This window comes from Microcaecilia unicolor, chromosome 14 (genome assembly GCF_901765095.1).
Source record: "Microcaecilia unicolor chromosome 14, aMicUni1.1, whole genome shotgun sequence".
Taxonomy (NCBI): domain Eukaryota; kingdom Metazoa; phylum Chordata; class Amphibia; order Gymnophiona; family Siphonopidae; genus Microcaecilia; species Microcaecilia unicolor.
Window position 1 is genome coordinate 39,699,594 of NC_044044.1, and position 25,118 is coordinate 39,724,711.

At 50.0% G+C, this 25,118-nt stretch overlaps 2 protein-coding genes across 4 annotated transcripts in view; both read left to right on the forward strand.

The window, feature by feature from the left end:
- Positions 1-3,562, forward strand: part of VPS72 (vacuolar protein sorting 72 homolog) — a 35,791-nt gene extending 32,229 nt beyond the window's left edge. For both annotated transcript variants that reach the window (XM_030187182.1, XM_030187183.1), the window contains exons 5-6: positions 745-889; positions 2,346-3,562. In XM_030187182.1, coding sequence (XP_030043042.1) covers positions 745-889; positions 2,346-2,739 — 539 coding nt within the window. In that variant the 3' untranslated portion in view covers positions 2,740-3,562. The remainder of the gene's footprint in view (positions 1-744; positions 890-2,345) is intronic.
- Positions 3,563-4,817: 1,255 nt separating this feature from the next.
- The window catches only part of TMOD4 (tropomodulin 4), a 43,752-nt gene continuing 23,451 nt past the window's right edge, over positions 4,818-25,118 (forward strand). Inside the window, exons 1-2 of one of the 2 annotated variants that reach the window (XM_030187857.1) lie at positions 4,818-4,925; positions 10,224-10,363. In XM_030187857.1, the coding sequence (XP_030043717.1) occupies positions 10,244-10,363 (120 nt within the window). In that variant the 5' untranslated portion in view covers positions 4,818-4,925; positions 10,224-10,243. Of the gene's footprint in view, positions 4,926-10,189; positions 10,364-25,118 lie in introns of both variants that reach the window. The other variant, XM_030187858.1, reaches the window with a different exon arrangement.

The following is a 25,118-nucleotide window of genomic DNA, read 5'->3' on the forward strand; positions in this document are numbered from 1 at the left end:
CACTTTCCTCCGGGAGCTCTCTACAACACCCTAAAGGGCAGTGTGGAGAGCAGGAAAATCTCTTGGCTGTGCTGTCGTGGGGTGTGAGGGGAGATATAAGAGGTCTATAAAATAATAAGCGGGTAGACGTGAAGCATTTGTTTACGCTTTCCAAAAATACTAGGACTAGGGGGCATGCAATACCATAATGTATTCTTCTTTACCATATATATACGCACATGGTATATATACCATGAACTGTTCCATGTATGTACACACCTTAATGCAACACCATTTGTAATTCTGTTACCCAGAAATGGCAACCGCCTTTACGGCAAATGTAAGCCACATTGATCCTGCAAATTGGTGGGAAAATGTGGGATACAAATGCTACAAATTTTCTCCAATTCATTTTAAATTTTTTCTTCACTCAATGTGGAATTCAACTGTGGAATTAGTTGCCAGAGAATGTGGTAAAGGCGGTTAGCTTAGCAGAGTTAAAAAAAAAAATTTGGATGGCTTCCTAAAGGAAAAGTCCACAGACCATTATTAAAATGGACTCGGGAAAATCCTTATTTCTAGGATGAGCAGTATAAAATGTTTTGTACTGTTTTGGGATCTTGCCAGGTATTTGTGACTTGGATTGGCCACTGTTGGAGACAGGATGCTGGGCTTGATGGACCTTTGGTCTTTCCCAGTATGGCAATACTTCTGTACTTATGAATCATTTGCACCTGTTCTGACCCATTTTGTTTGTTCTTCCAGAGAACTATGAAAGATTGGAGGCCGACAAGAAGAAGCATGTTCAGAAGAAGCGGAAGTGCTTAGGGCCCACGATGCGCTACTACTCGGTAACGATGCCGCTGATCACGGAAATCAACCTGAAAGAGGAGAATGTGGACGTGGAGGGGTGAGTGATGGGGACCACGTGGCAGCCCTCTACGAACGGTAACTGGCCAGGAGCATTTTTCCTGCGTAAGTTTGGCCTGTGGAAAACCAGCCTGCTGTGACGAGGAGCATTAGCAAGATGAACGAGAGCTTGGTTTCCTAGTTTTATTAATATTTGATTTACTGCCCCTCAAATGCTTCTTGTAGGTGGTTTACTTGTCGTCAGAATCATCCCCCATCCCTGTGCCGTTCTTGCTCTGGCTTGCTGGCCGTGTGCCCACTCACGATGTCATTGTGGTTCGATTGTGTCAGCCAACCTGCTGTGGATTACTTCTGAAGGAGATTGGCCCCCACGGGAAGCATAAGGAGCATATGGATGTCCAACCGCCACCTGAAACTGAACATGTCCAAGACCGAGCTCATCGTCTTTCTACCAAAACCCACGTCTCCTCTTCCTCCACTTTCTATCTCAGTTGATAACACCCTCATCCTCCCTATCTCATCTGCCCGCAACCTCAGAGTCATCTTTGACTCCTCCCTTTCCTTCTCTGCGCATATCCAGCAGATAGCCAAGACCTGTCACTTCTTCCTCTTTAACATCAGCAAAATTCGCCCTTTCCTCTCTGAACACACCACCCGAACTCTCGTCCACGCTCTCATTACCTCTCGCCTGGACTACTGCAACTTACTCCTCACCGGCCTCCCACTTAGCCACCTATCCCCCCCTTCAATCTGTTCAGAACTCTGCCGCACGTCTTATATTCCACCAGAACCGATATGCTCATATCACCCCTCTCCTCAGGTCACTTCACTGGCTTCCAATCAGATACCGCATTCAATTCAAGCTTCTCCTTCTTACCTACAAATGCACTCAGTCTGCTGCCCCTCACTTCATCTCCCCCTATGTTCCCGCACGTAACCTCCATTCACAGGACAAATCCCTCCTCTCTGTACCCTTCTCCAACACCGCCAACTCCAGGCTCCGCTCATTCTGCATCGCCTCACCCTATGCTTGGAACAACCTTCCTGAGCCCTTACGCCAAGCCCCCTCCCTGCCCATCTTCAAGTCTTTGCTTAAAACCCACCTCTTCAATGCTGCATTCGGCACCTAACTCTTACCGTTCACTAAATCCAGACTGCCCCAATTTGACCGCCCCTATCGGACTGTCTGTTCACTTGTCTCTTAGATTGTAAGCTCCTTGAGCAGGGACCGTCCCTCTATGTTAAATTGTACAGCGCTGCGTAACCCTAGTAGCGCTTTAGAAATGTTAAGTAGTAGTAGTATTTGGCTTTCAGGGGATGGGAGTAATACTGTGTTTTTGTTGTCTCTGCTGCTTGTGATAGGAGTGGGGAAGACCCAAGTAGTATGTTGTATTTTCTGCTGTTGTGTCATAACCATCTCTGCGTCCTTTTTAAAGGCGAGCGGTCTAGAAATCTATAAAACTAGTCTTTCTGCTCTGATTTTTTTCCTTTTGCAGATTGGACCTTGAGACGCAGCAGGGTGCAGAAGCCCCTCAGACAGCAATCGCGGCTCCAACTGGTAAATGCTCCCGGACCTTCGTTACATTCAGCGACGACGAGACCTTTGAGCGATTGTTTCCCAGACCGAAGCCTGTCAGGGTGCCCGTGCGGGAGATCTGCCCTGTTACACACAAGCCAGCACAGTACCGTGACCCCATCACCGACATCCCCTACTCCAGCATCCGAGCCTTCAAAATCATCCGCGAAGCTTACAAGAAGTACATCACCGCACACGGCCTGCCCAATGCAGCTATCGCAGCAGCCTTGGGCGGGGGAAGCTCCCTGAGTGACCCAAATCCCCGACCAGCAAGACAGAAAATTATCATCAAACAGACCATGTCCTCGAATTAACGGCGGCCCTTTCATGTTCCTCTGTTCACTCTGGAGAGCTGTGTTAGGAAGGTCACAGCACAGAGCTCAGCATTTGAGGCCTGGCCCAGTCAGCACCTGCCCCGCCACAGTCCGCCTCTGCTTCCTTTACGCTGTCTGCAAAATCTCCGACCTGGCTGTGTGGACTGGTCTGAAGATTATATGATGCAGAACTGCAAATGTCACAGTTCAAGGTCTGTTTTTGTGGCAGAGCTTGTCATTTCTGTCCCAAACTGGAAGAAAGTTAGAAAATTGTTCTAATTTGTAGAGCATCTGTTAATTTCCTCAGAAGAACAGAGAATTGTTGTAATCTTCCAAGAAACGAAAACCAGCTCCCTCTCCTCTCTACCGTGTGCAGCCCTTCAGCTCCCCACTGTCTCACGGTGCACTGTGCGGACCTGTTCAGCCAGTCCATCCGTCTGACTGACCGAGATCTCCTACAGCAGATTCTGTAAAGGAGCAATTGCAGATAAAGAAACTTGTCCAAGGTCGTCATAAAAGCCGAAGCAGGATTTGAACTTGGATCTCTGAGCTCCTGATGAGTTAGGCACTGTTCCAGACACACCTCTGTTTTGGCCTCGCTTTCTGCTTTGTTTTGTTATATGTAGAACAGTAACTAGATTTTGTGTGCCATCCTTTCGTAGCATAGGGACACGTGTGATAAACTGTATGACCCTCTTGTAAACCACTGCTGTAAAAAGATTGATTTCCCCTTCCCCGGCTTGTTTTTAGGAGTTTGCGATGTCAGTTGCAGTTTCTGTGAATCATCCTGTACGTTAAGGTTTATTAAAGGCTTCCAGCTATCTTTTGGGTTCCATGCTCTGGTTTCTCAATTGAGCGTAATCTTTGGATTTCCAGCTCAGTCCGAACCAGGCTGTGAATGTTGCATTAAGCCTCAATTTACAACTCCCTGGGGCGGTGGTGGAAATGAAAACGGTAACGGAATTCAAACATGCGTGGGATAAACATAAAGGAATCCTGTTCAGAAGGAATGGATCCTAAGGAGCTTAGCCGAGATTGGGTGGCAGAGCCGGAGGCGGGGATAGTGCTGGGCAGACTTATACGGTCTGTACCAGAGCCGGTGGTTTGGAGGCGGGGATAGTGCTGGGCAGGCTTATACGGTTTGTGCCAGAGCCGGTGGTGGGAAGCGGGGCTGGTGGTTGGGTGGCGGGGATAGTGCTGGGCAGACTTACACGGTCTGTGCCCTGAAGAGGACAGGTACAAATCAAGGTAAGGTATACACAAAAAGTAGCACATATGAGTTTATCTTGTAGGGCAGACTGGATGGACCGTGCAGGTCTTTTTCTGCCGTCATCTACTATGTTACTATGCATGTTTCTCTATTTATTCCTCAGCTGGGAGCAAGCATAGGTCCAAAATTCAGTGTTGCTGTTGTGAATTAACAAACAGAGAATCCAAATGTAGATTAACAGACAAAGTTAATAAATAAAACAGTAAAACTTTATTGTTTCAAACAAAACATCCGATGTGGCCATGTTTCAGAATATCATCAGGGGTATAACTGTAATAAATAAATGAAAACGTATAAATAAAAATCAACACGTAAAGGTGATTATCACAATTACATAAAATATCATAAATGTATTGATAAAATAAACACAGACATGCAACTTAACTCTTTACAACCTAATGAAATTAAATAATAACAGACTATATGTCTCGTTTTGACTCTGTTATTCATGAACCTTTGATCTACATTTCGATCCTCTGTCGCATCTCTGTACTGGATTCTGCTCCCAGTCCTGAGTTTCCTGGAAGGGGAGCCAAGGTCCTCTTCATTTCAGGACCACTGACTTGCTGCTGAGTTCTAGATTGGGTAGATCTTATCTGGATAGTAGAACTACAGGCCCCAGAATGCACTGGGGGGTGGGTGGGGTAAAACTCCTGGCCTGGACCACAAGCTCTGTAGTTTTCAGTAGCCAACCATGTCTAAGCCTGTTATTCTAGCTTTTCACCACCGGGGGGCTGTAGATCTTTGTGGTGGAAGCTGGTGATTGATACCAGTCCTGGGTATCTGATCCCCTTAACCAGCTGCAGCCAAAATTAAAATGCTGAGGTCACACCCTCCTGTCTGTATTCCCTTGCTTAGAACTGCTTCTGTTCGGAGACAAGCCTGGAGGACACCCACCAAACTTGTAGCCAGCAAGGTAAGTAGGAGTACTGGGTGAGGGTGGGGGGGAAGCCACCTTCCCCCTCCCCCGTGGTCATAATTTCCTTTCCCCCCACCCCTCAGCTTCATACTAGTGTGTGTGTCTTGGATGTGTGCTGAATTATCAGACTGACAGCAACAGGTTCTGTGAGGGGACGGCTTGATTTTTTGGGTAGACTTGAGAACTGTTTTCTACGATTTCCATGAGAAGCTGTTGGTGCTGTTTGGGATGTGGGGGATCAGGGTTTGGTCTACACTTTTTTTTTTAATTTCCAGTTTTGGACAGTACAGTCCTGCCTCGCCTGTTGGGCAGTTTTCCCTGAGCCTGGTCTCTTTTTATAGCACTTAGTAATCCTGGAAGGAGAGGGGGGAGCATGCCATGTCGCAGTGGCAACCTCCACCAAGGTTTAGAGGGAGGAGCATGGCAGAAAGTGTGAAGAACCCTTGTGGGTGAGAGAGGAAGGGCAAGGTCTGAAGACTGGGATCTTCAAGTGGAGGGTGGGAATTCGATCTTTAAATGGGGGAGGGGAGTTCGATCTTAATGTCAGGATCTTTAAATGGGAGAGGGGGTTCAATCTTAATATCAGGATTGAGTGAAGGAGGGGATTCGATCTTAATGTTAGGATCTTTAAATGGAGGAGGGGGATTCGATCTTAATGTCAGGATCTTTTAAATGGGGGAGGGGATTCGATCATATCAGGATTGAGTGAAGGAGGGGATTCGATCTTAATATAAGGATTGAGTGAAGGAGGGGATTCGATCTTAATGTCAGGATCTTTAAATGGAGGAGGGAGATTCGATCTTAATGTCAGGATCTTTAAATGGGGGAGGGGATTCGATCTTAATATAAGGATTGAGTGAAGGAGGGGATTCAATCTTAATGTTAGGATCTTTAAATGGGGGAGGGGGTTCCATCTTAATATCAGGATCTTTAAATGGGGGAGGGGAGTTCAATCAATATCAGGATTTTTAAATGGAGGGGGACAATTTGATCTTAATATCAGGATCTTTAAATGGAGGAGGGGATTAATTTCTGGTGCTTTGGTGAGGATTTTGAAGTAGCACAGTAATAGGTGATGCGATGGGCACTAGCTGGCTATGTCCTGTGAGCATTGAACATCTGCAGTTCGTTTCACCCCTGGAGCAAAGTCCATTATTCTGCTCTGCAAATGTCTCGCATTTTGCTCAAAACTGTATTGTTAAAACATTTGTTTGCTTCTCACATACTTTATAGGTGAATACAAAAAAACAATTGACATTCAACAAACAGTGACAGATTAAACCCTCCCTCCATTCCCCTCTCCCCAATCTTCTATCGATATCACAAATATAACCGTACTTCAGAGACACATTGCATGTATGCTTTTTTGTTTTTTAATTTTAGTGTTTATGTAACAGCTTCACAGGTGAAGGGACCTTGTGCAAGTTGTGATACCATTGGGAATTGGGCAATCCAGTGCCTTGGGCTGAATCGCAGGGCCATGCTTTTTTCAGATGTAGAACTAGGAGTTATGATGTGGGGCTGACTCAGGAAAAGATGCCTGTGGACTGCCCTTATGGTGGTTCAAGCTAGAAGCGGCTACAGGATAAACACAGAGGATCCATACTGAGAAAAGGTAAAGAGACGGCGGAAATGTGACTGGTTGAGGAGGTAAGCCAAGTAGTAACAGAAAAAGGTATAGCTCTGTTGGGTTTCCAAGAAGGCAGTGGGATAACTTCTGTGGCATGAAAAGGTCATCTGTTTGGTGGCTACCTGATTAAAACCACAGAAAATGATGGCAGGTAAAGGGTGTACGGCCTAGTCATTCTGCTCATCTTTGCATTCTCGTCCTCTGTGCTTGTCCTGGGAGGCTGTTTCGTGCGGCCACCCTTGTTTTGGCAGTAACATGCAGAAGGGGGACCTGGGCGTTAGTGCAGATTTTGTAAGATCCAGGAGGAAGGTGCCAAGGCCTGAAATGCGCTTATCAGTGGAAGTGGTGGATACGCTGAGCATGGGACTGAGATGGAGGGCAATACTACTACTACTGCTACTATTAAACATTTCTATAGCGCTACTAGACTTACGCAGCGCTGTACAAATCAACATGAAAAGACAGTCCCTGCTCAACAGAGCTTACAATCTAAATTGGACAGACGAACAGACAGCTAGGGGTGGGGAAATTGCAGTGGTAGGGGTGATAAGTGAGGGTGTTGAGTAAGAGAGTCATGGTTAGGAGTCGAAAGCAGTAGCAAAGAGGTGGGCTTTAAGCCTAGACTTGAAGACAGCCAGAGAAGGGCGACGAAAATGGTAAAGGGGATGGGACGACTTCCCTATGAGGAAAGGCTAAAGCGGCTAGGGCTCTTCAGCTTGGAGAAAAGGTGGCTGAGGGGAGATATGATAGAGGTCTATAAAATAATGAGTGGAGTTGAACGGGTAGATGTGAAGCGTCTGTTCACGCTTTCCAAAAATACTAGGACTAGGGGGCATGCGATGAAGCTACAATGTAGTAAATTTAAAACTAATCGGAGAAAATATTTCTTCACTCAACATGTAATTAAACTCTGGAATTTGTTGCCAGAGAATGTAGTAAAGGCGGTTAGCTTAGCGGAGTTTAAAAAGGTTTGGACGGCTTCCTAAAGGAAAAGTCCATAGACCATTATTAAATGGACTGGGGAAAAGCCACTATTTCTGGGATAAGCAGTACATTTTTGGGATCTTGCCAGGTATTTGTGACCTCGATTGTCCACTGTTGCAAACAGGATGCTGGGCTCGATGATCCTTTGGTCTTTCCCAGTATGGCAATACTTATGTACTTCATCTGCATCTACCTGAGTGGAAGTTATTGTCTCATCCCCTACCTCCTTCAGTATTCCTTCGGATTCACCGTAGGGGTTCTTCCTGTTTCTTTCTGCACTCCTTAAGATCATCACATACAATCACACCCAAGTCCCATTCCTCTTTCATGCACAAAAGTTTTTCACCCCCTAAACTATACCATCCCGCAGACATGGGAGGGATGTGGGTGGTTCAGGGGCATGTCTAGGACTTTAGACACACTAGGAGTTACGCACCTGCCAACGGTTAGATTTAGATTTATTATTTATAATCCAGAGAAGAGAACAAGCAAAACACACACAATCATTAATGTAAACCATTTTACAAAAACTAAAACTTCAGGTACGACCATACGCTTAAGTCATCAGGTTACGCTCATGCCGAGCAGAGTGGTATACAGGCTACAAACAAAGAAAGAAATGCCATTAAAATTTAGGAAAGCAATACAGACGCACCAGAGGGTTTAGAGGAAGAAGTCAAATAGAACACAGAGGAGATAATAAAATCCTTAAAAACGAGGCAAGAAAGAAAGGACTAGAGATGGGCATAGAAGGCAGGCAAAAGTAGGGAGAAAAAAAAGATGGATTTGCGGGTGATTATCAAGTTAGCTATTCTCTCTAAAAGCTTGTTGGGAGGCGAGGATAGTGGAGGGCAGACTTATACGGTCTGTGCCAGAGCCTGCGATGGGAGGCGGGAAGTACTGCTGGGCAGACTTGTACGGTCTGTGCCCTGAAAAAGGACAGGTACAAATCAAGGTAAGGTATACACATATGAGTTTTATCTTGTTGGGCAGACTGGATGGACCATGCAGGTCTTTTTCTGCCGTCATCTACTATGTAAAAGCCAGGTTTTTATTTCCACTTTGAGTAGAGAGGTGTGGTAGCCGTGTTAGTCCACTTTTAAAGGTAATCAATAGAAATAAAATAAAACGTGGAAAAGAAAATAAGATATCTTTTTTTTATTGGACATAATACATTTCTTGATTAGCTTTCGAAGGTAGCCCTTCTTCGTCAGATCGGAAATAAGCAAATGTTGGTTGGTAGATGACAGTATATATAAGTGAAACATCAAAGCATTTCAGTGACAGTCTAACAGGATGGGGGTGGATAGGTGACAGACAGGAAGAGTCCGGTGGATGAGGGACAGGGAGATATGCATGGAGACAGGAGGGTGACAAAGCAGTATAATTTTATGGTTTATAATGGGCTAGAAAACCCAGATCTTTGTTAAGTCCTGTCTGATGGGTGTCAAAATATTTAATCATTCTGACTTCAAAGGTCTTGACGTTCCTGTATTGTTTTAAAGTTCCCTTTCAGGATTCTTACCATGAAATCACGGGTACAGTGTTCTGGTTTTGTAAAGTGCTGCCCCACAGCGGTGACATCCTGATTGGTACTAGCATTTTTCATATGGTGTCTATGTAGATTAAATCTCTTCTTTAGCATCTGACTTGTTTCTCCAATGTAGCAGCCTTCGTTGCATTTTTTACACTGAATGATATATACCACATTTCCGATCTGATGAAGAAGGGCAACCTTCGAAAGCTAATCAAGAAAACGTTATGTCCAATAAAAAAGGTATCATCTTATTTTCTTTTACATGTTTTACTTCCACTTAAAAACTCTTAAAGCTGTCGCTACGTAAAGAGAGGGGTAAACTATTCCAAGTGTGTAGTGAGAAAAAGAAAACTGCCTTGCGTTGTGTAGATTCTAGGTCCGCTAATCTTGGACTAAGTCATACCAACCTAAGATCATTTATTGAGTGAAGGAACCTAGTGGGACAGTAAGGGATGGTAAGGCAAGAAAGATAGGACAGGTACAAATCAAGGTAAGGTATACACAAAAAGTGGCACATATGAGTTATTTTGTTGGGTAGACTGGATGGACCGTGCCGGTCTTTTTCTGCCATCATCTACTATGTTACTATAGGGACACCAGCATGAAAACCCTTGGAAGTATGCAATACTTTAGAAGCAATCTGTTGTTCAACAGGAAGCCAGTGATATTTTTTTTAACAATTTTTTGACAAACCGTAACTGCTTGAGCCTAACGTCAGGTGCAAAACTACAGACGTATGCTCGTATTTTATAATGGCAGTTTTTTGCGGATCTGTCATTCTGAGACACAACCAGGTCAAGGAGGGAGATTTTTAGACCAGTTCTGAATTTCTGGCAACCTCATCCTGCTGCATTACGGGACCTGCAGCCCTGATTTCAAATATTAAGTTGCTGTAAAAACCAGAGCTGGTCAAAACATCTCCTTCCAGGAAGTGGGTAGCTTGGCAGCTCTGCCTGAAGCTTTCACGAGGGGGTGGGGCACCTTCCAGCTGTCTCCTTGTGCAGATGAGTGATAAGCTGGGGTGGGAGTTATTCATAGGCAGCAGGGGATGGAACTAGGAGATGAAGGGAAACATGTTTTTCAGTAAATAGATTTTGTGCTCTCTGCCAGCTGCAACTGTAAGTGATCTGCCTGTGCTCCCCAGGCTCGCACCTTTTGCCAGCCATGTCGTACCAGAAGGAGCTGGAGAAGTATCGAGACATAGATGAGGATGAAATCCTGCGGGGCATGTCATCTGAGGAGCTCGATCAGCTGGACATGGAGCTGCAGGAAATGGATCCTGAGGTAAGGTGTCATCTCTCCTCCTTTTTTCCCTGGGGGTCCATCACATCCAGAATCAGGTGGTCGTGATTAAAGTGGCAAATCTCATAAATACTTATAGAACCACAATTAACGCCAATATGTAGACCTGGTTCCTAATTCAGCAGTTTATGCAGTGCCACAATTCACAGTCACTTATTTTGCTCATCTGCTTTATCTAAGTGGTGACCTCAGCAGTGCGCATTGCTAATGCATGGAAATACAAAATAGGGTGATACAGCATACATAGAAGGTATACGGACAAAAAATAAGCAACACTGGGCCTTCAAGACTGGGACAACAGGAGTTCTTTATTAACAGATGACCCGACACGGGCCGAGTTTCGGCGTTAAACAACGCCAGCCTCAGGGGTCAAAGTTTTAGTTGTGCAGTATGCACGTTGTATAAGTTCAATGCCCCAAAAGTTGGAAGGTTGTCTGTCGATCGCCGCTAATGAGCGCAAACAAGAAGGTTCTCTAAAGAGCTCAGCCTTTGCATTGCGGCGATCGACAGACAACCTTCCAACTTTTGGGGCATTGAACTTGTACAACGTGCATACTGCACAACTAAAACTTTGACCCCTGAGGCAGGCCGAAACTCGGCCCGTGTCGGGTCATCTGTTAAGAACTCCTGTTGGCCCAGTGTTGCTTCTTTGTCTGTCTGTAATGCATGGAAATAGAAATACGTCCAGCACCCGCTTCATCGGGTCACCCGATTTTACCATATATCACAATATCTTAACTATTTTTTAGCTCAATTAATAAATACTCATCTTTTGCGTATGTCAGACTAAGGCGTTAAAGCGTCCGACACTCATGTTTTGCCCATATATGAGCTGTCTCAAGGAAAATCCCCCCCCTAAGCCATCTTCAGCGCCAGCTTTGCTATAAACTTACTGGGACAACCCCTTGCAAGGAAGTTAGCCAAACCTTTTTTTAAACCCTGCTTAGCTAAGTGCTTTTACCACATTCTCTGGCAACGCGTACCAGAGTTTAATTACATGTTGAGTGAAGAAATATTTTCTCTCAACGTATAATTAAACTAATTAGTTGCCAGGTTTGTCTGGCATGCGCATAAGAGCTGCGCTTACTGCAAAACTCTTGTGCGCATGAGCCAGACACATTCCTCCCTCTTACTTTGTCTCGCAGCACACACATAATTCAGCGATGAGCATTGGAGAGCTATTTTTCTGTGCTGTTCATGCGGTGTGAGTGTCAGTACTGTTCGCCATAGCGCCGAGTGAGAATCAACCTCTCACTAATTCATCCTTCGGCGTAGTAGCTGTGGAACTTTTGTGATTCTTAGTTGTTCCAGCTCTGGATTGGTTGTCACTATAAGGGGGATTCTCTCTACGGTTTTCTTTTCTTTACACTGCAGTAGATTATTTTGGGGTCGTGTCCTTTTTTCTTTGAAGGATTCAGTCAGGATTTTGAGATTTTTATCTCTGTCTTTTGGGTCAGAGCAGATATGATGGTATCGTGTGGCTTAGCTGTGTGTAATGGATTTTTTTTTTGTGGAGCTGGCTTCATGTTAGTTGTTTGTATATAGCTATTGTTGGTAGAGACTGTGATGTCTAGAAAATTGACTTTTGCTGTGGAGTAGTCAATATTGAATTTGATTGAAGGATTGTATGCATTGAAAGAACTGTGAAATCGAGAGTCTCTTCCCCCTCCGTCCAAATCATAAAAATGTCATCAATATACCGGTAGTATTTTAGGGATTTAGTCTGATATTTATTTAGATTTCGCTCACACCTTTTTCAGTAGTAGCTCAAGCTGAGTTACATTCAGGCACCCTGGATATTTCTCTGTCCCAGGAGGGCTCACAATCTTGTACCTGAGGCAGTGGAGGGTTAAGTGACTTGCCCAAGATCCAGGGCTCTGTTCTTTCCTGGTTCTCCTCCTACCTCTCGCTTCGCACTGTTAGTGTACACTCTGGATCCTCTTCCAGTTCTATCCCCCCTACCAATCGGTGTACCTCAGGGTTCTGTTCTCGGTCCTGTTGTGTTCTCCATCTACACTTCTTCCCTTGGCTCTCTGATATCATCCCATGGCTTTCAATACCATCTCTATGTTGATGACTCCCAAATCTACCTCTCTACCCCCGAAATCTCAAACACCATCCAGACCAATGTTTCAGCCTGCTTGTCTGATATTGCTGCCTGGATGTCTCAGCATCATCTGAAGCTCAACATGGCCAAAACTAAGCTTCTTATCTTTCCCCCTAAACCTACCTCCTTTCCCCCCCCTTTCTCTATTTCTATGGATGGCACTATCATTCTCCCTGTCTCATCAGCTCGTAACCTTGGGGTCATCTTCGACTCCTCTCTCTCCTTCTCTGCTCACATTCAGCAGATAGGCAAAACCTGTTTCTCTATAACATCAGCAAAATCCATCCCTACATCTCTGAGCACTCTACCAGAACCCTTATCCACACTCTTATCACCTCTCGCCCTGATTATTGAACCTGCTTCTCACCGGCCTCCCACTTAGCCATCTCTCTCCTCTTCAATCAGTCCAAAACTCTGCTGTGTGACTCATTTTCTGCCAAAGTCGCTATGCTCACATTAGCCCTCTCCTTAAGTCACTTCACTGGCTCCCTATCCATTTCCGCATTCAATTCAAACTTCTCTTATTGACCTATAAGTGCGTTCACTCTGCCGCTCCCCAGTACCTCTCCACTCTTGTCTCTCCCTACGCCCCCCCCCCCCCCCCCCCCCCGGCTACTCCGTTCTGTTGATAAATCTCTCTTACATGTCCCCTTCTCCTCTATTGCTAATTCCACACTCCGTTCCTTTTATCTCGCTGCACCTCACGCCTGGAATAGACTTCCCGAGTCTGTACGTCTAGCCCTGTCTTTTTCAAGTCCAGACTAAAAGCCCACCTCTTTGACGCTGCTTTTAACTCATAACCACTACTCACTTGCCCCGGAACATGAAGTATCCTGTTCCGGGGCAAAGGGAGCATGAAAACAAAGAGCCGACTGGTGCGCGGCCGGGTCGGACCACCCCCACCTTGCTACGCCACTGGTCCCTGCTCAAAGAGCTTAGTCTTTTCGTGTATGGTGTACAGCACTGGGTATGCCTTGTAGCACTATTGAAATAAGTAGATAGATCACAAGGAACAGCAGTGGGATTTGAACCTGCCACCTCTGGATTGCAAGACGGGTGCTCTGGCCACTGCTCCACTCCACATAAGTATTCAAAAAGGTCTTTCCCAGTTCTGCCATGAAAAGGTTTGCAGATTTGTGGTGCCATCCTGGGGCCCATAGCAGTGGTCATGATTTGCAGATAGATGTCATTATTAAAACGGAAATAGTTGTGAGTTAGAATAAATTTGTAATAGTTTCTGGTGTGGATTGGTGATCCAGGATGAATGTTCTTAGGAATTTATCACATGCAGCTATGACATCCGCATGAGGAATGTTGCTGTATAGTGATTATACATCCATTGTTTTCCAATGAGAATTCTGCTGTGAAGGGCTGGAAGACTGGTAGTGGAGCTTTGGAGAGGAAGTTTCTGTCTGATGCGGGGGAGGGTAAAGCAGACCGGGGGGGGGCGGGAGGCGTGGGAGTAATCTCCCCTCTGTGTCTGTGGGGCGACGACGAGAGCACTGCAAGGCAGGCAGCAGCAGTGCTCAGATTAACAGAGGCTGCTCCTGTTCGTGCATGCTGATGCCCGGACGCCAAAAGAGGACATCCGGGCTCAGCCTAGGGGTTTTAAACCCCCTTCTCTTTCCCCACCCTTCCCAGCGGGGTGCCTCTGAGGGGTGGGAATGAGCCCGCCTCACCCCGCTCGGGCTATTGCGCATCCCCGTCGAGGCATGGCGCCATGTTAATGGCGGCTCCCTGCACCCGTTGGGGCACTGCGCCTTGCTTGTAGTGGAGCTGTGGAGAGAGGAATAGAGCAGGTAGGAAGGGGTAAAGGGGTTATTGGTTGGGAGCGAGAGTTGCTGGAAGTGTGTGAAAGCTATATCAGGTTTGTGAATAAAGAAGGTTCATGGGGGGGGGGGGGGAGCTTCATCCCGTTACATACACTGTCTCTGTTTCCTCTCCCATCTGTCCTGTGAGTCACAGGAGGTTGAAGTAGTCCATCTCTCCAGCACTCCCAGGGAATCTCCTATCTGCTCAGGGCTGCGTGTGCTGCAATATCAGAAGGGTAAGTCCTGGAGAAAGGGGGACTTCCTTAAGGTTGTGATTCCTTTTGATGGTGGGCCTGTACAGTACCCGCTTTTCATAGACCATCAGCCCCTTTCTTTGCAGTCAATCAGACATGAGACACTGGCTTGGTACTGAGGGGATGGACAGTGGAGAAGAGCAGATGTTTGGAGGGCTGTACCTTAGTCAATATCACCTTCCATGATTAAAATAGTTATAGTCTACTGAAACTCAGTACAGAAAACTTTTTTTTATTATTGGTTAAAATGCAAGTAAGTTGTTCCCTTGTACTGTGTGACATTTTCTAGTAACTGAAGTGTCTTTTTAAAGCTCATATGAGCATGTGGGATTTGAACCCCTGACTTCCTGCATTGTAGGAGTTGGATTTGTACCTCTGAGCCACCAACAACTCCTGACATTTAATCTGTATTCAGCTGTTCTTCTCTGTCCTGAACAGCTCTGAGCCCAGATGAGGGGAAACAGAAGTTCTGAAAGGTTTCTAGTGTGAAAGCCTTGCTGGGCTAGAGGTTGGGTGTCAGCTTATTCGCAGTAAGGTTGTGGGTTCAGTTCCCACTGTCTCCGTGTTCAAGGATGTTTGCTTTTTTTTTTTTTTTTTTTTTAAATGTCCATCTTTTCATTTTATACTTAGCAGAGTATGGAAGAAAATGTATTTCTTTTAGTCTACCAGTATTTTTACTGCTTATAGAATCTGGCTTTTTTTTTTGGGGGGGGGGGGGGGGGCATGGTGACTATGCAGCTTGGGGGCATGGTGGGATATGGTGTTGTGGTATGATAGGGCATGGCAGGTGTGTGATGGGATATAGTGTTGTGGGGTGGGGGCATAACAGGGCCATGGTGGGGGTGTAGCAGGGATGTGGTGTAGTGATGGTGGGGTGTGATGGGATATGGTGTTGTGGGGGGGGCATGATGGGTGTGGTGGGACATGGTGGAGGCATAATCAGATGTGGTGGGGGAATGGCTGGAGTGTGATAGGATGTGGTGTGGAGAAAGTGGGGGTATTTCAAGGGCATGGTGGTGTGGGAGGGGCATGATGAGATGTGGTGTTCTGTGACAGGGATATGGTGGGCAGGTACAGGGTGTGATGGGGCATTGCAGGGGTGGGGGCATGATCGGAGTGTGCCAAGGGATTAGTAGGGGTGTGATGGCATGTGGTGTGGAGAAAGACATTGGAGGAGAGGGGCTGCAAGGCATGGTGTGCTGGGAATATGGGGCTGCCAGGAAGGGAGAGGTGTGCTGGACTTCTGGGAAGAGGGGGTGGCAGGGAAGGGAGAGGTGTGCTGGACATGGGAGGAGAGGGGCTGCAGGGGATAGTATGCTGGACTTTCTGGGAAGAAGGGGCCACAGGGAAGGGAAAGTCCAGCATACTATTCCCTGCAGCCCCTCTCCTCCCATGTCCAGCACACCTCTCCCTTCCCTGCCACCCCCTCTTCCCAGAAGTCCAGCACACCATGGCCTGCAGCCCCTCTCCTCCCATGTCCAGCACACCTCTCCATTCCCTGCAGCCCCCTCCTAGGAAGTCTAGCACACCTTTCCCCTGTAGCCCCTTCTTCCCAGAAAGTCCAGCATACTATTCCCTGCAGCCCCCTCTTCCTAGGTCCATCACACCTCTGTCATGGTTGTGTCCCTGTTTCATGCTCCATTCATCTCGCCACCTGGTGGCTGCGATGGACTGTGTTTGCTGTTTCCCATGTTCCAGAAGTCATGCCGGTCTGGTCCGGATCTTCCAGCCTTCCAGACTATCTTGGGATTTTTGGAACTTAGCAGCACCCTTACCTGGTGAACTCCCTTGTATGTTGCCTTTATTAAGCACCTGGGAACTTTCAGGCTTGGCCTTGGCAACAGAGGTCTTCAGTTGTGTTCTTGTCCTTGTTGGTCTGTTGCAGTTCCTGCCTTGAAAGCTTGCTTTGCCTGTCTTTGACCCTACTGGTTTCCTGGTTTATTCTTCTGATTGCTGCCTGTCCAAGACTCTGCTTGTTTCCTGGTTTGTTCTACTGCCTGCTGCCTGTCCAAGACTCTGTGTGGTTCCTGCTGCTTTGCTGCCTGCCGGTAAGACTCTGCTTGATTCATGGACTATTCTCCTTCTGCTTAGTGCTTCTGTTCCAGTCCAGCTGCTCTAGTCCGGCCTGTGCCTGTCTGTGGTCTGCCTTGCCTCCTGTTTGGGTGATTTGCTTCCCGCTGCTGCTCTGCGGCAGTGGCCCAAGGGCTCACTTTTCCTCACCAGCGTGACACTTCTCCCTTCCCTGTAGCCCTTTCTTCCCAGCACACCATTCCCTGCAGCCCCCCTCCTCCTAGGAAGTCCAGCACACCTTTCCCTTCCCTGCAGCCCCCTTTTCCCAGAATGTTCAGCACACCTCTCTCCATTCCCTGCAGCCACCTCTTCCTAGGAGGTCCAGCACACCTCTCCATTCCCTGCAGCCCCTACTTCCCAGACAGTCCAGCACACCGTTCCCTGCAGCTCCTCTCCTCCCATGTTCAGCACTCCATGCCCTGCAGCCCCCCTCCTCCAAGACGTCCAGCACAGCTTTCTGGGAAGAAGGGGCTACAGAGAAGGGAAAGGTGTGTTGGACTTCTTGGAGGAGGGGGCTGCATAGAGTGGAGTTCTGGGAAGAAGGGGCTACAGGGAAGGGAGAGGTGTGCTGGACTTCCTAAGAGGAGGGGGCTGCAGGGAATGGAAGTGCTAGACATGGGAGGAGAGGGGCTGCAGGGCATGGTGTGCTGGGTAGAGGGAGGTGTGCTGGACTTCCTAGGAAGAGGGGGCTGCAGGGAATGGAGAGGTGTGCTGGACATGGGAGGAGAAGGGCTGCAGAGAATAGTATGCTGGCTTTCCCTTCCCTGTAGCTCCTTCTTCCCAGAAAGTACAGCATACTATTCCCTGCAGCCCCTCTCCTCCCATGTCCAGCACACCTCTCCCTTCCCTGCAGGTCCCTCTTTCCATCCAGCACACCTCTCCCTTCCCTGTAGGTCCCTCTTCCCAGAAAGTCCAGCACACCTTTCCCTGCAGCCACTCTCCTCCTAGGAAGTCCAGCACACCTTTCTGGGAAGAAGGGGCTACAGGGAAGGGAAAAGTGTGCTGGTCTTCTTGGAGGAGGGTGGCTGCAGGGCATGGAGTGCTGGGAAGAGGAGGCTGCCAGGAAGGGAGAGGTGTGCTGGACTTCCTAGGACGAGGGGGTGCAGGGAATGGAGAGGTGTTCTGGACATGGGAGGAGAGGGGCTGCAAGGAATAGTGAGCTGGACTATCTGGGAAGAAGGGGCTGCAGGGACTGGGGAGGTGTGCTGAGCTTTCTGGGAAGAGGGGGTGGTAGGGAAGGGAGAGGTGTGCTGGACATGGGAGGAGAGGGACTGCAGGACATGGTGTGCTGGACTTTCCCTTCCCTGTAGCCCTTCTTCCCAGAAAGTCCAGCATACTATTCCCTGCAGCCCCTCAACTCCCATGTCCAGCACACCCCTCCCTTCCCTACCACGCCCTCTTCCCAGAAAGCTCAGCACACCTCTCCATTCCCTGCAGCCACTTCTTCCCAGACAGTCCAGTACACCATTCCCTGCAGCCCCTCTCCTCCCATGTCCAGCACACCTCTCCCTGCCCTGCAGCCCCCTTCCTCCCATAAATCCAGCACACCTATGTCACGGATTTGCGCCTGTTTCATGCTCTCATTCATCTCGCCATCTGGTGGTCAGACCTGGTGGCTGCGATGGACTGTCTGTTTGCTGTTTCCCATGTTCCAGAAGTCATGCCGGTCTGGTCTGGATCTTCCAGCCTTCCAGACTGTCTTTGGATTTTTGGAACTTAGCAGCACCCTTACCTGGTGAACTCCCTTGTATGTTGCCTTTATTAAGCACCTGGGAACTTTCAGGCTTGGCCTTGGCAACAGAGGCCTTCAGTTGTGTTCTTGTCCTTGTTGGTCTGTTGCAGTTCCTGCCTTGAAAGCTTGCTTTGCCTGTCTTTGACCCTGCTGGTTTCCTGGTTTATTCTTCTGATTGCTGCCTGCCCAAGACTCTGCTTGTTTCCTGGTTTGTTCTGCTGCCTGCCCAAGACTCAGCTTGATTCCTGATTTACTATTGATTGGTGCCAGCCTACAGACTCTGTGTTGTTCCTGGTTTCCCTGCTGCTTTGCTGCCTGCTGGTAAGACTCTGTTTGATTCATGGACTATTCTCCTGCTTCTGCTTAGTTCTTCTGTTCCTGTCCGGCCTGTGCCCGTCTGTCTGTGGTCTGCCTTGCCTTCTGTTTGGGTGATTTGCCTGCCGCCGCTGCTGCTCCGCGGCAGTGGCCCAAGGGCTCACTTTTCCTCACCAGCGTGACACCTCTCCCTTCCCTGCAGCCCCCTCTTCCCAGAATGTTCAGCACACCTCTCCTTTCCCTGCAGCCACCTCTTCCTAGGAGGTCCAGCACACCATTCCCTGAAGCACTCCATTCCCTGCAGCCCCCCTTCTCTAAGACATCCAGCACACCTTTCTGGGAAGAAGGGGCTACAGGGAAGGGAAAGGTGTGCTGGACTTCTTGGAGGAGGGGGGCTACAGGGAAGGGAGAGGTGTGCTGGACTTCCTAAGAGGAGGGCGCTGCAGGGAATGGAGATGCTAGACATGGGAGGAGAGGGGCTGCAGGGCATGCTGTGCTGAGAAGAGGGGGCTGCCAGGGAGAGGTGTGCTGGACTTCCAAGGAAGAGGAGGTGGCAGGGATGGGAGAGGTGTGCTGGACATGGGAGGAGAGGGGTTGCGGGGAATAGTATGCTGCACTTTCCCTTCCCTGTAGCCCCTTCTTCCCAGAAAGTCCGGCATACTATTCCCTGCAGCCCCTCTCCTCCCATGTCCAGCACACCGTTCCCTTCCCGGCAGCCCCCTGTTCCCAGAAAGCTCAGCACACCTCTCCATTCCCTGCAACCCCTCCTCCTAGGAAGTCCAGCACACCTTTCTGGGAAGAAGGGGCTACAGGGAAGGGAAAGGTGTGCGGGTCTTCTTGGAGGAGGGGGGCTGCTGGGAAGAGGGGGCTACCAGGAAGGGAGAGGTCTGCTGAACTTTCTAGGACGAGGGGGTGCAGGGAATGGAGAGGTGTTCTGGACATGGGAGGAAAGGGGCTGCAAGGAATGGTGAGCTGGACTATCTGGGAAGAAGGGGCTGCAGGGACTGGGGAGGTGTGCTGAGCTTTCTGGGAAGAGGGGGTGGTAGGGAAGGGAGAGGTGTGCTGGACATGGGAGGAGAGGGACTGCAGGACATGGTGTGCTGGACTTTCCCTTCCCTGTAGCCCTTCTTCCCAGAAAGTCCAGCATACTATTCCCTGCAGCCCCTCTCCTTCCATGTCCAGCATACCCTTCCCTTCCCTACCACACCCTCTTCCCAGAAAGCTCAGCACACCTCTCCATTCCCTGCAGCCGCTTCTTCCCAGATAGTCCAGCTCACCATTCCCTCAGCCCCTCTCCTCCTATGTCCAGCACACCTCTCCATTCCCTGCACCCCCTCTTCTAGGAAGTCCAGCACACCTCTCCCTTCCTGGCAGCCCCCTCTTCCCAGCACACCATGCCCTGCAGCCCCCCTCCTCCCATAAGTCCAGCACACCTCTGTCACAGTTGTGCCCCTGTTTCATGCTCTCATTCATCTTGCCACCTGGTGGCTGCGATGGACTGTCTGTTTGCTGTTTCCCATGCTCCAGAAGTCATGCCGGTCTGGTCCGGATCTTCCAGCCTTCCAGACTATCTTGGGATTTTTGGAACTTAGCAGCACCCTTACCTGGTGAACTCCCTTGTATGTTGCCTTTATTAAGCACCTGGGAACTTTCAGGCTTGGCCTTGGCAACAGAGGTCTTCAGTTGTGTTCTTGTCCTTGTTGGTCTGTTGCAGTTCCCGCCTTGAAAGCTTGCTTTGCCTGTCTTTGACCCTACTGGTTTCCTGGTTTATTCTTCTGATTGCTGCCTGCCCAAGACTCTGCTTGTTTCCTGGTTTAATCTACTGATTGCCGCAAGCCTACAGACTCTGTGTGGTTCCTGGTTTCCCTGCTGCTTTGCTGCCTGCCGGTAAGACTCTGCTTGATTCATGGACTATTCTCCTGCTTGTGCTTAGTGCTTCTGTTCCAGTGCAGCTGCTCTAGTCTAGCCTGTGCCTGTCTGTCTGTGGTCTGCCTTGCCTCCTGTTTGCGTGATTTGCCTGCCGCTGCTGTTCCTCGGAAGGGGCCCAAGGGCTCACTTTTCCTCACCAGCGTGACACCTCTCTCTTCCCTGTAGTCCCTTCTTCCCAGCACATCATTCCCTGCAGCCCCCCTCCTCCTAGGAAGTCCAGCACACCTCTCCATTCCCTGCAGCCCCCCTCCTCCTAGGGAGTCCAGCACACCTTTCTGGGAAGAAGGGGCAACAGGGAAGGGAAAGGAGTGCTGGACTTCTTGGAGGAGGGGGCTGTATAGCGTGGAGTTCTGGGAAGAGGGGGCTGCAGGGAATGGGAGAGGTGTGCTGAGCTTTCTGGGAAGAGGGGGTGGTAGGGAATGGAGAGGTGTTCTGGACATGGGAGGAGAGGGGCTGCAAGGAATGGTGAGCTGGACTATCTGGGAAGAAGGGGCTGCAGGGACTGGGGAGGTGTGCTGAGCTTTCTGGGAAGAGGGGGTGGTAGGGAAGGGAGAGGTGTGCTGGACATGGGAGGAGAGGGACTGCAGGACATGGTGTGCTGGACTTTCCCTTCCCTGTAGCCCTTCTTCCCAGAAAGTCCAGCATACTATTCCCTGCAGTCCCTCTCCTCCCATGTCCAGCACACCTCTCCCTTCCCTACCACCCCCTCTTCCCAGAAAGCTCAGCACACCTCCCCAGTCCCTGCAGCCCCTTCTTCCCAGATAGTCCAGCTCACCATTCCTTGCAGCCACTCTCCTCCCATGTCCAGCACACCCCTCCCTTCCCTACCACGCCCTCTTCCCAGAAAGCTCAGCACACCTCTCCATTCCCTGCAGCCACTTCTTCCCAGACAGTCCAGCACACCATTCCCTGCAGCCCCTCTCCTCCCATGTCCAGCACACCTCTCCATTCCCTGCACCCCCTCTTCCTAGGAAGTCCAGCACACCTCTCCCTTTGCTGTAGCCCCTTCTTCCCAGAAAGTCCAGCACACCATTCCCTGCAGCCCCTCTCCTCCCCTGTCCAACACACTTCCATTTCCTGCAGCCCCTCTTCCCAGAAAGTTCAGCACAACTCCATTCCCTGCAGCCCGCTCTTCCTAGGAGGTCCAGCACCCCTCTCCCTTCCTTGCAGCTCCCTCTTCCCAGACAGCCCAGCACACCATTCGCTGCAGCCCCTCTCCTCCCATGTCCAACACACCTCTCCCCTACCACCCCCTCTTCCCAGAAAGTTTAGCAGACCTCTCCATTCCCTGCAGCCCCTTCTTCCCAGACAGCCCAGGACACCTGTAGCCCTTCTCCTCCCATGTCCAGCACACCTCTCCCTTCCTGGCAACCCCCTCTTCCCAACACACCATGCCCTGTAGCCCCCTCCTCCTAGGAAGTCCAGCACACCTTTCTGGGAAGAAGGGGCTACAGGGAAGGGAAAGGTGTGCTGGTCTTCTTGGAGCAGGGGGGCTGCTGGGAAGAAGGGACTGCCAGGAAGGGAGAGCTGTGCTGGACTTCCTAGGAAGAGGGGGTGCAGGGAATGGAGAGGTGTTCTGGACATGGGAGGAGAGGGGCTGCAGGGAATGGTGAGCTGGGAAGAGGGGGCTGCCAGGAAAAGAGAGGTCTGCTGGGCTTCCTAGGAAGAAGGGGTGACAGGGAATGGAGAGCTGGACTGTCTGAGGAGGTGTGCTGGGCTACAGTATGCTGGACTTTCCCTTCCCTGTAGCCCCTTCTTCCCAGCACTCCATTCCCTGCAGCCCCCCTTCTCCTAGGAAGTCCAGCACACCTTTCTGGGAAGAAGGGGCTTAAGGGAAGGGAAAAGTGTGCTGGTCTTCTTGGAGGAGGGGGGCTGCAGGGAATGGAGTGCTGGGAAGAGGAGGCTGCCAGGAAGGGAGAGGTCTGCTGGACTTCCTAGGACGAGGGGGTCAGAGAATGGAGAGGTGTTCTGGACATGGGAGGAGAGAGGCTGCAAGGAATGGTGAGCTGGACTGTCTGGGAAGAAGGGGCTGCAGGGAATGGAGAGGTGTGCTGAGCTTTCTGGGAAGAGGGGCTGGTAGGGAAGGGAGAGGTGTGCTGGAAATGGGAGGAGAGGAACTGCAGGACATGGTGTGCTGGACTTTCCCTTCCCTGTAGCCCTTCTTCCCAGAAAGTCCAGCATACTATTCCCTGCAGCCTCTCAACTTCCATGTCCAGCACACTTCTCCCTTCCCTACCACTCCCTCTTCCCAGAAAGCTCAGCACACCTCTCCATTCCCTGCAGCCGCTTCTTCCCAGACAGTCCAGCACACCATTCCCTGCAGCCCCTGTCCTCCCATGTCAAGCACACCTCTCCCTTCCCTGCACCCCCTCTTCTAGGAAGTCCAGCACACCCCTCCCGTCCCGGCAGCCCCATCTTCCCAGCACACTATGCCCTGCAGCCCCTCTCCACCCATAAGCCAAGCAACTTCTCCATGCCCTGCAGCCCCCTCTTCCTAGGTCCATCACACCTATCTCCTCCCGGCAGTCCCCTCTTCCCAGCACACCATGCCCTGCAGCCCCCTCCTCCCATAAGTCCAGCACACTTCTGTCACGGTTGTGCCCCTGTTTCATGCTCTCATTCATCTAGCCACCTGGTGGATGCGATGGACTGTTTGTTTGCTGTTTCCCATGTTCCAGAAGTCATGCCGGTCTGGTCCGGATCTTCCAGCCTTCCAGACTGTCTTGGGATTTTTGGAACTTAGCAGCACCCTTACCTGGTGAACTCCCTTGTATGTTGCCTTTATTAAGCACCTGGGAACTTTCAGGCTTGGCCTTGGCAACAGAGGTCTTCAGTTATGTTCCTGCCTTGAAAGCTTGCTTTGCCTGTCTTTGACCCTGCTGGTTTCCTGGTTTATTCTACTGATTGCTGCCTGCCCAAGACTCTGCTTGATTCCTGGTTTATTCTACTGATTGCTGCCTGCCCAAGACTCTGTGTGGTTCCTGGTTTCCCTGCTGCTTTGCTGCCTGCCGGTAAGACTCTGCTTGATTCATAGACTATTCTCCTGCGGCTGCTTAGTGCTTCTGTTCCAGTCCAGCTGCTCCAGTCTGGTCAGTGGTCTGCCTTGCCTCCTGTTTGGGTGATTTGCCTGCCGCTGCAGCTCCTCTGCAGTGGCCCAAGGGCTCACATTTCCTCACCAGCTTGACACCTCTCCCTTCCCTGTAACCCCTTCTTCCCAGCACACCATTCCCTGCAGCCCCCCTCCTTCTAGGAAGTCCAGCACACCTTTCTGGGAAGAAGGGGCTACAGGGAAGGGAAAGGTGTGCTGGACTCCTTGGAGGAGGGGGGCTGCAAGTAATGGAAGTGCTAGACAAGGGAGGAGAGGGGTTCCAGGCCATGGTGTGCTGGGAAGAGGGGGCTGCCAGGAAGGGAGAGGTGTGCTGGACTTCCTAGGAAGAGGGGGTGGCAGGGAATGGAGAGTTGGACTGTCTGGGAAGCGGAGGTGTGCTGACATGGGAGGAGAGGGGCTGCAGGGAAAGGTGTGCTGGACTTCTGGGAAGAGGAGGTGGCAGGGAAGGTAGAGGTGTGTTGGATGGCAGGAGGGGGGCTGCAGCGCATGGTTTGCTGGGAACAGAGAGCTGCAGGGAATGGAGAGGTATGCTGGACATGGATGGAAAGGGGCTGCAGGGAATAGTATGCTGGACTTTCTGGGAAGAAGGAGCTACAGGGAAGGGAAAGCCAGCATACTATTCTCTGCAGCCCTTCTCCTTCCATGTCCAGCACACCTTTCCATTCCCTGCAGCTCTCTCTTCCCAGCAAACCATGCCCTGCAGCCCCCCTCCTGCCATCCAACACACCTCTACCTTCCCTGCCACCTCCTCTTCCCAGAAGTCCAGCACACCATTCCCTGCAGCCCCTCTCCTCCCATGTCAGCACACCTCCGCTTCCCAGACAGTCCAACTCTCCATTCCCTGCCACCTCCTCTTCCCAGAATGTTCAGCACACCTCTCCCTTCCTTGCAGCCCCCTCTTCCTAGATAGCCCAGCACACCATTCTCTGCAGTCCATCTCCTCCCATGTCCAGCACAGCTCTTCATTCCCTGCAGCCCCTCTCCTCCCATGTTCAGGACACCTTTCCCTTCCCTACCACTTCCTCTTCCCAGAAAGCTCAGCACACCTCTCCATACCCTGCAGCCGCTTCTTACCAGACAGTCCAGCATACCATTCCTTGCAGCCCCTCTCCTCCCATGTCCAGCACACCTCTTCGTTCCTGGCAGCCCATCCTCCTAGAAAGTCCTGCACACACATGTACCCCATCTTCGTAGAAAGTTTTCTCTGTACCCCATCTTCGTAGAAAGTCCAGCACACACACACCATTCTCTGTACCCCATCTTCGTAGAAAGTTTTCTCTGTGCTCCATCTTCGCAGAAAGTATTCTCTGTGCCCCATCTTCGTAGAAAGTCCAGCAGACACACACCATTCTCTGCACCCCATCTTCGTAGAAAGTCCAGCACACACACACACCATTCTCTATACCCCAT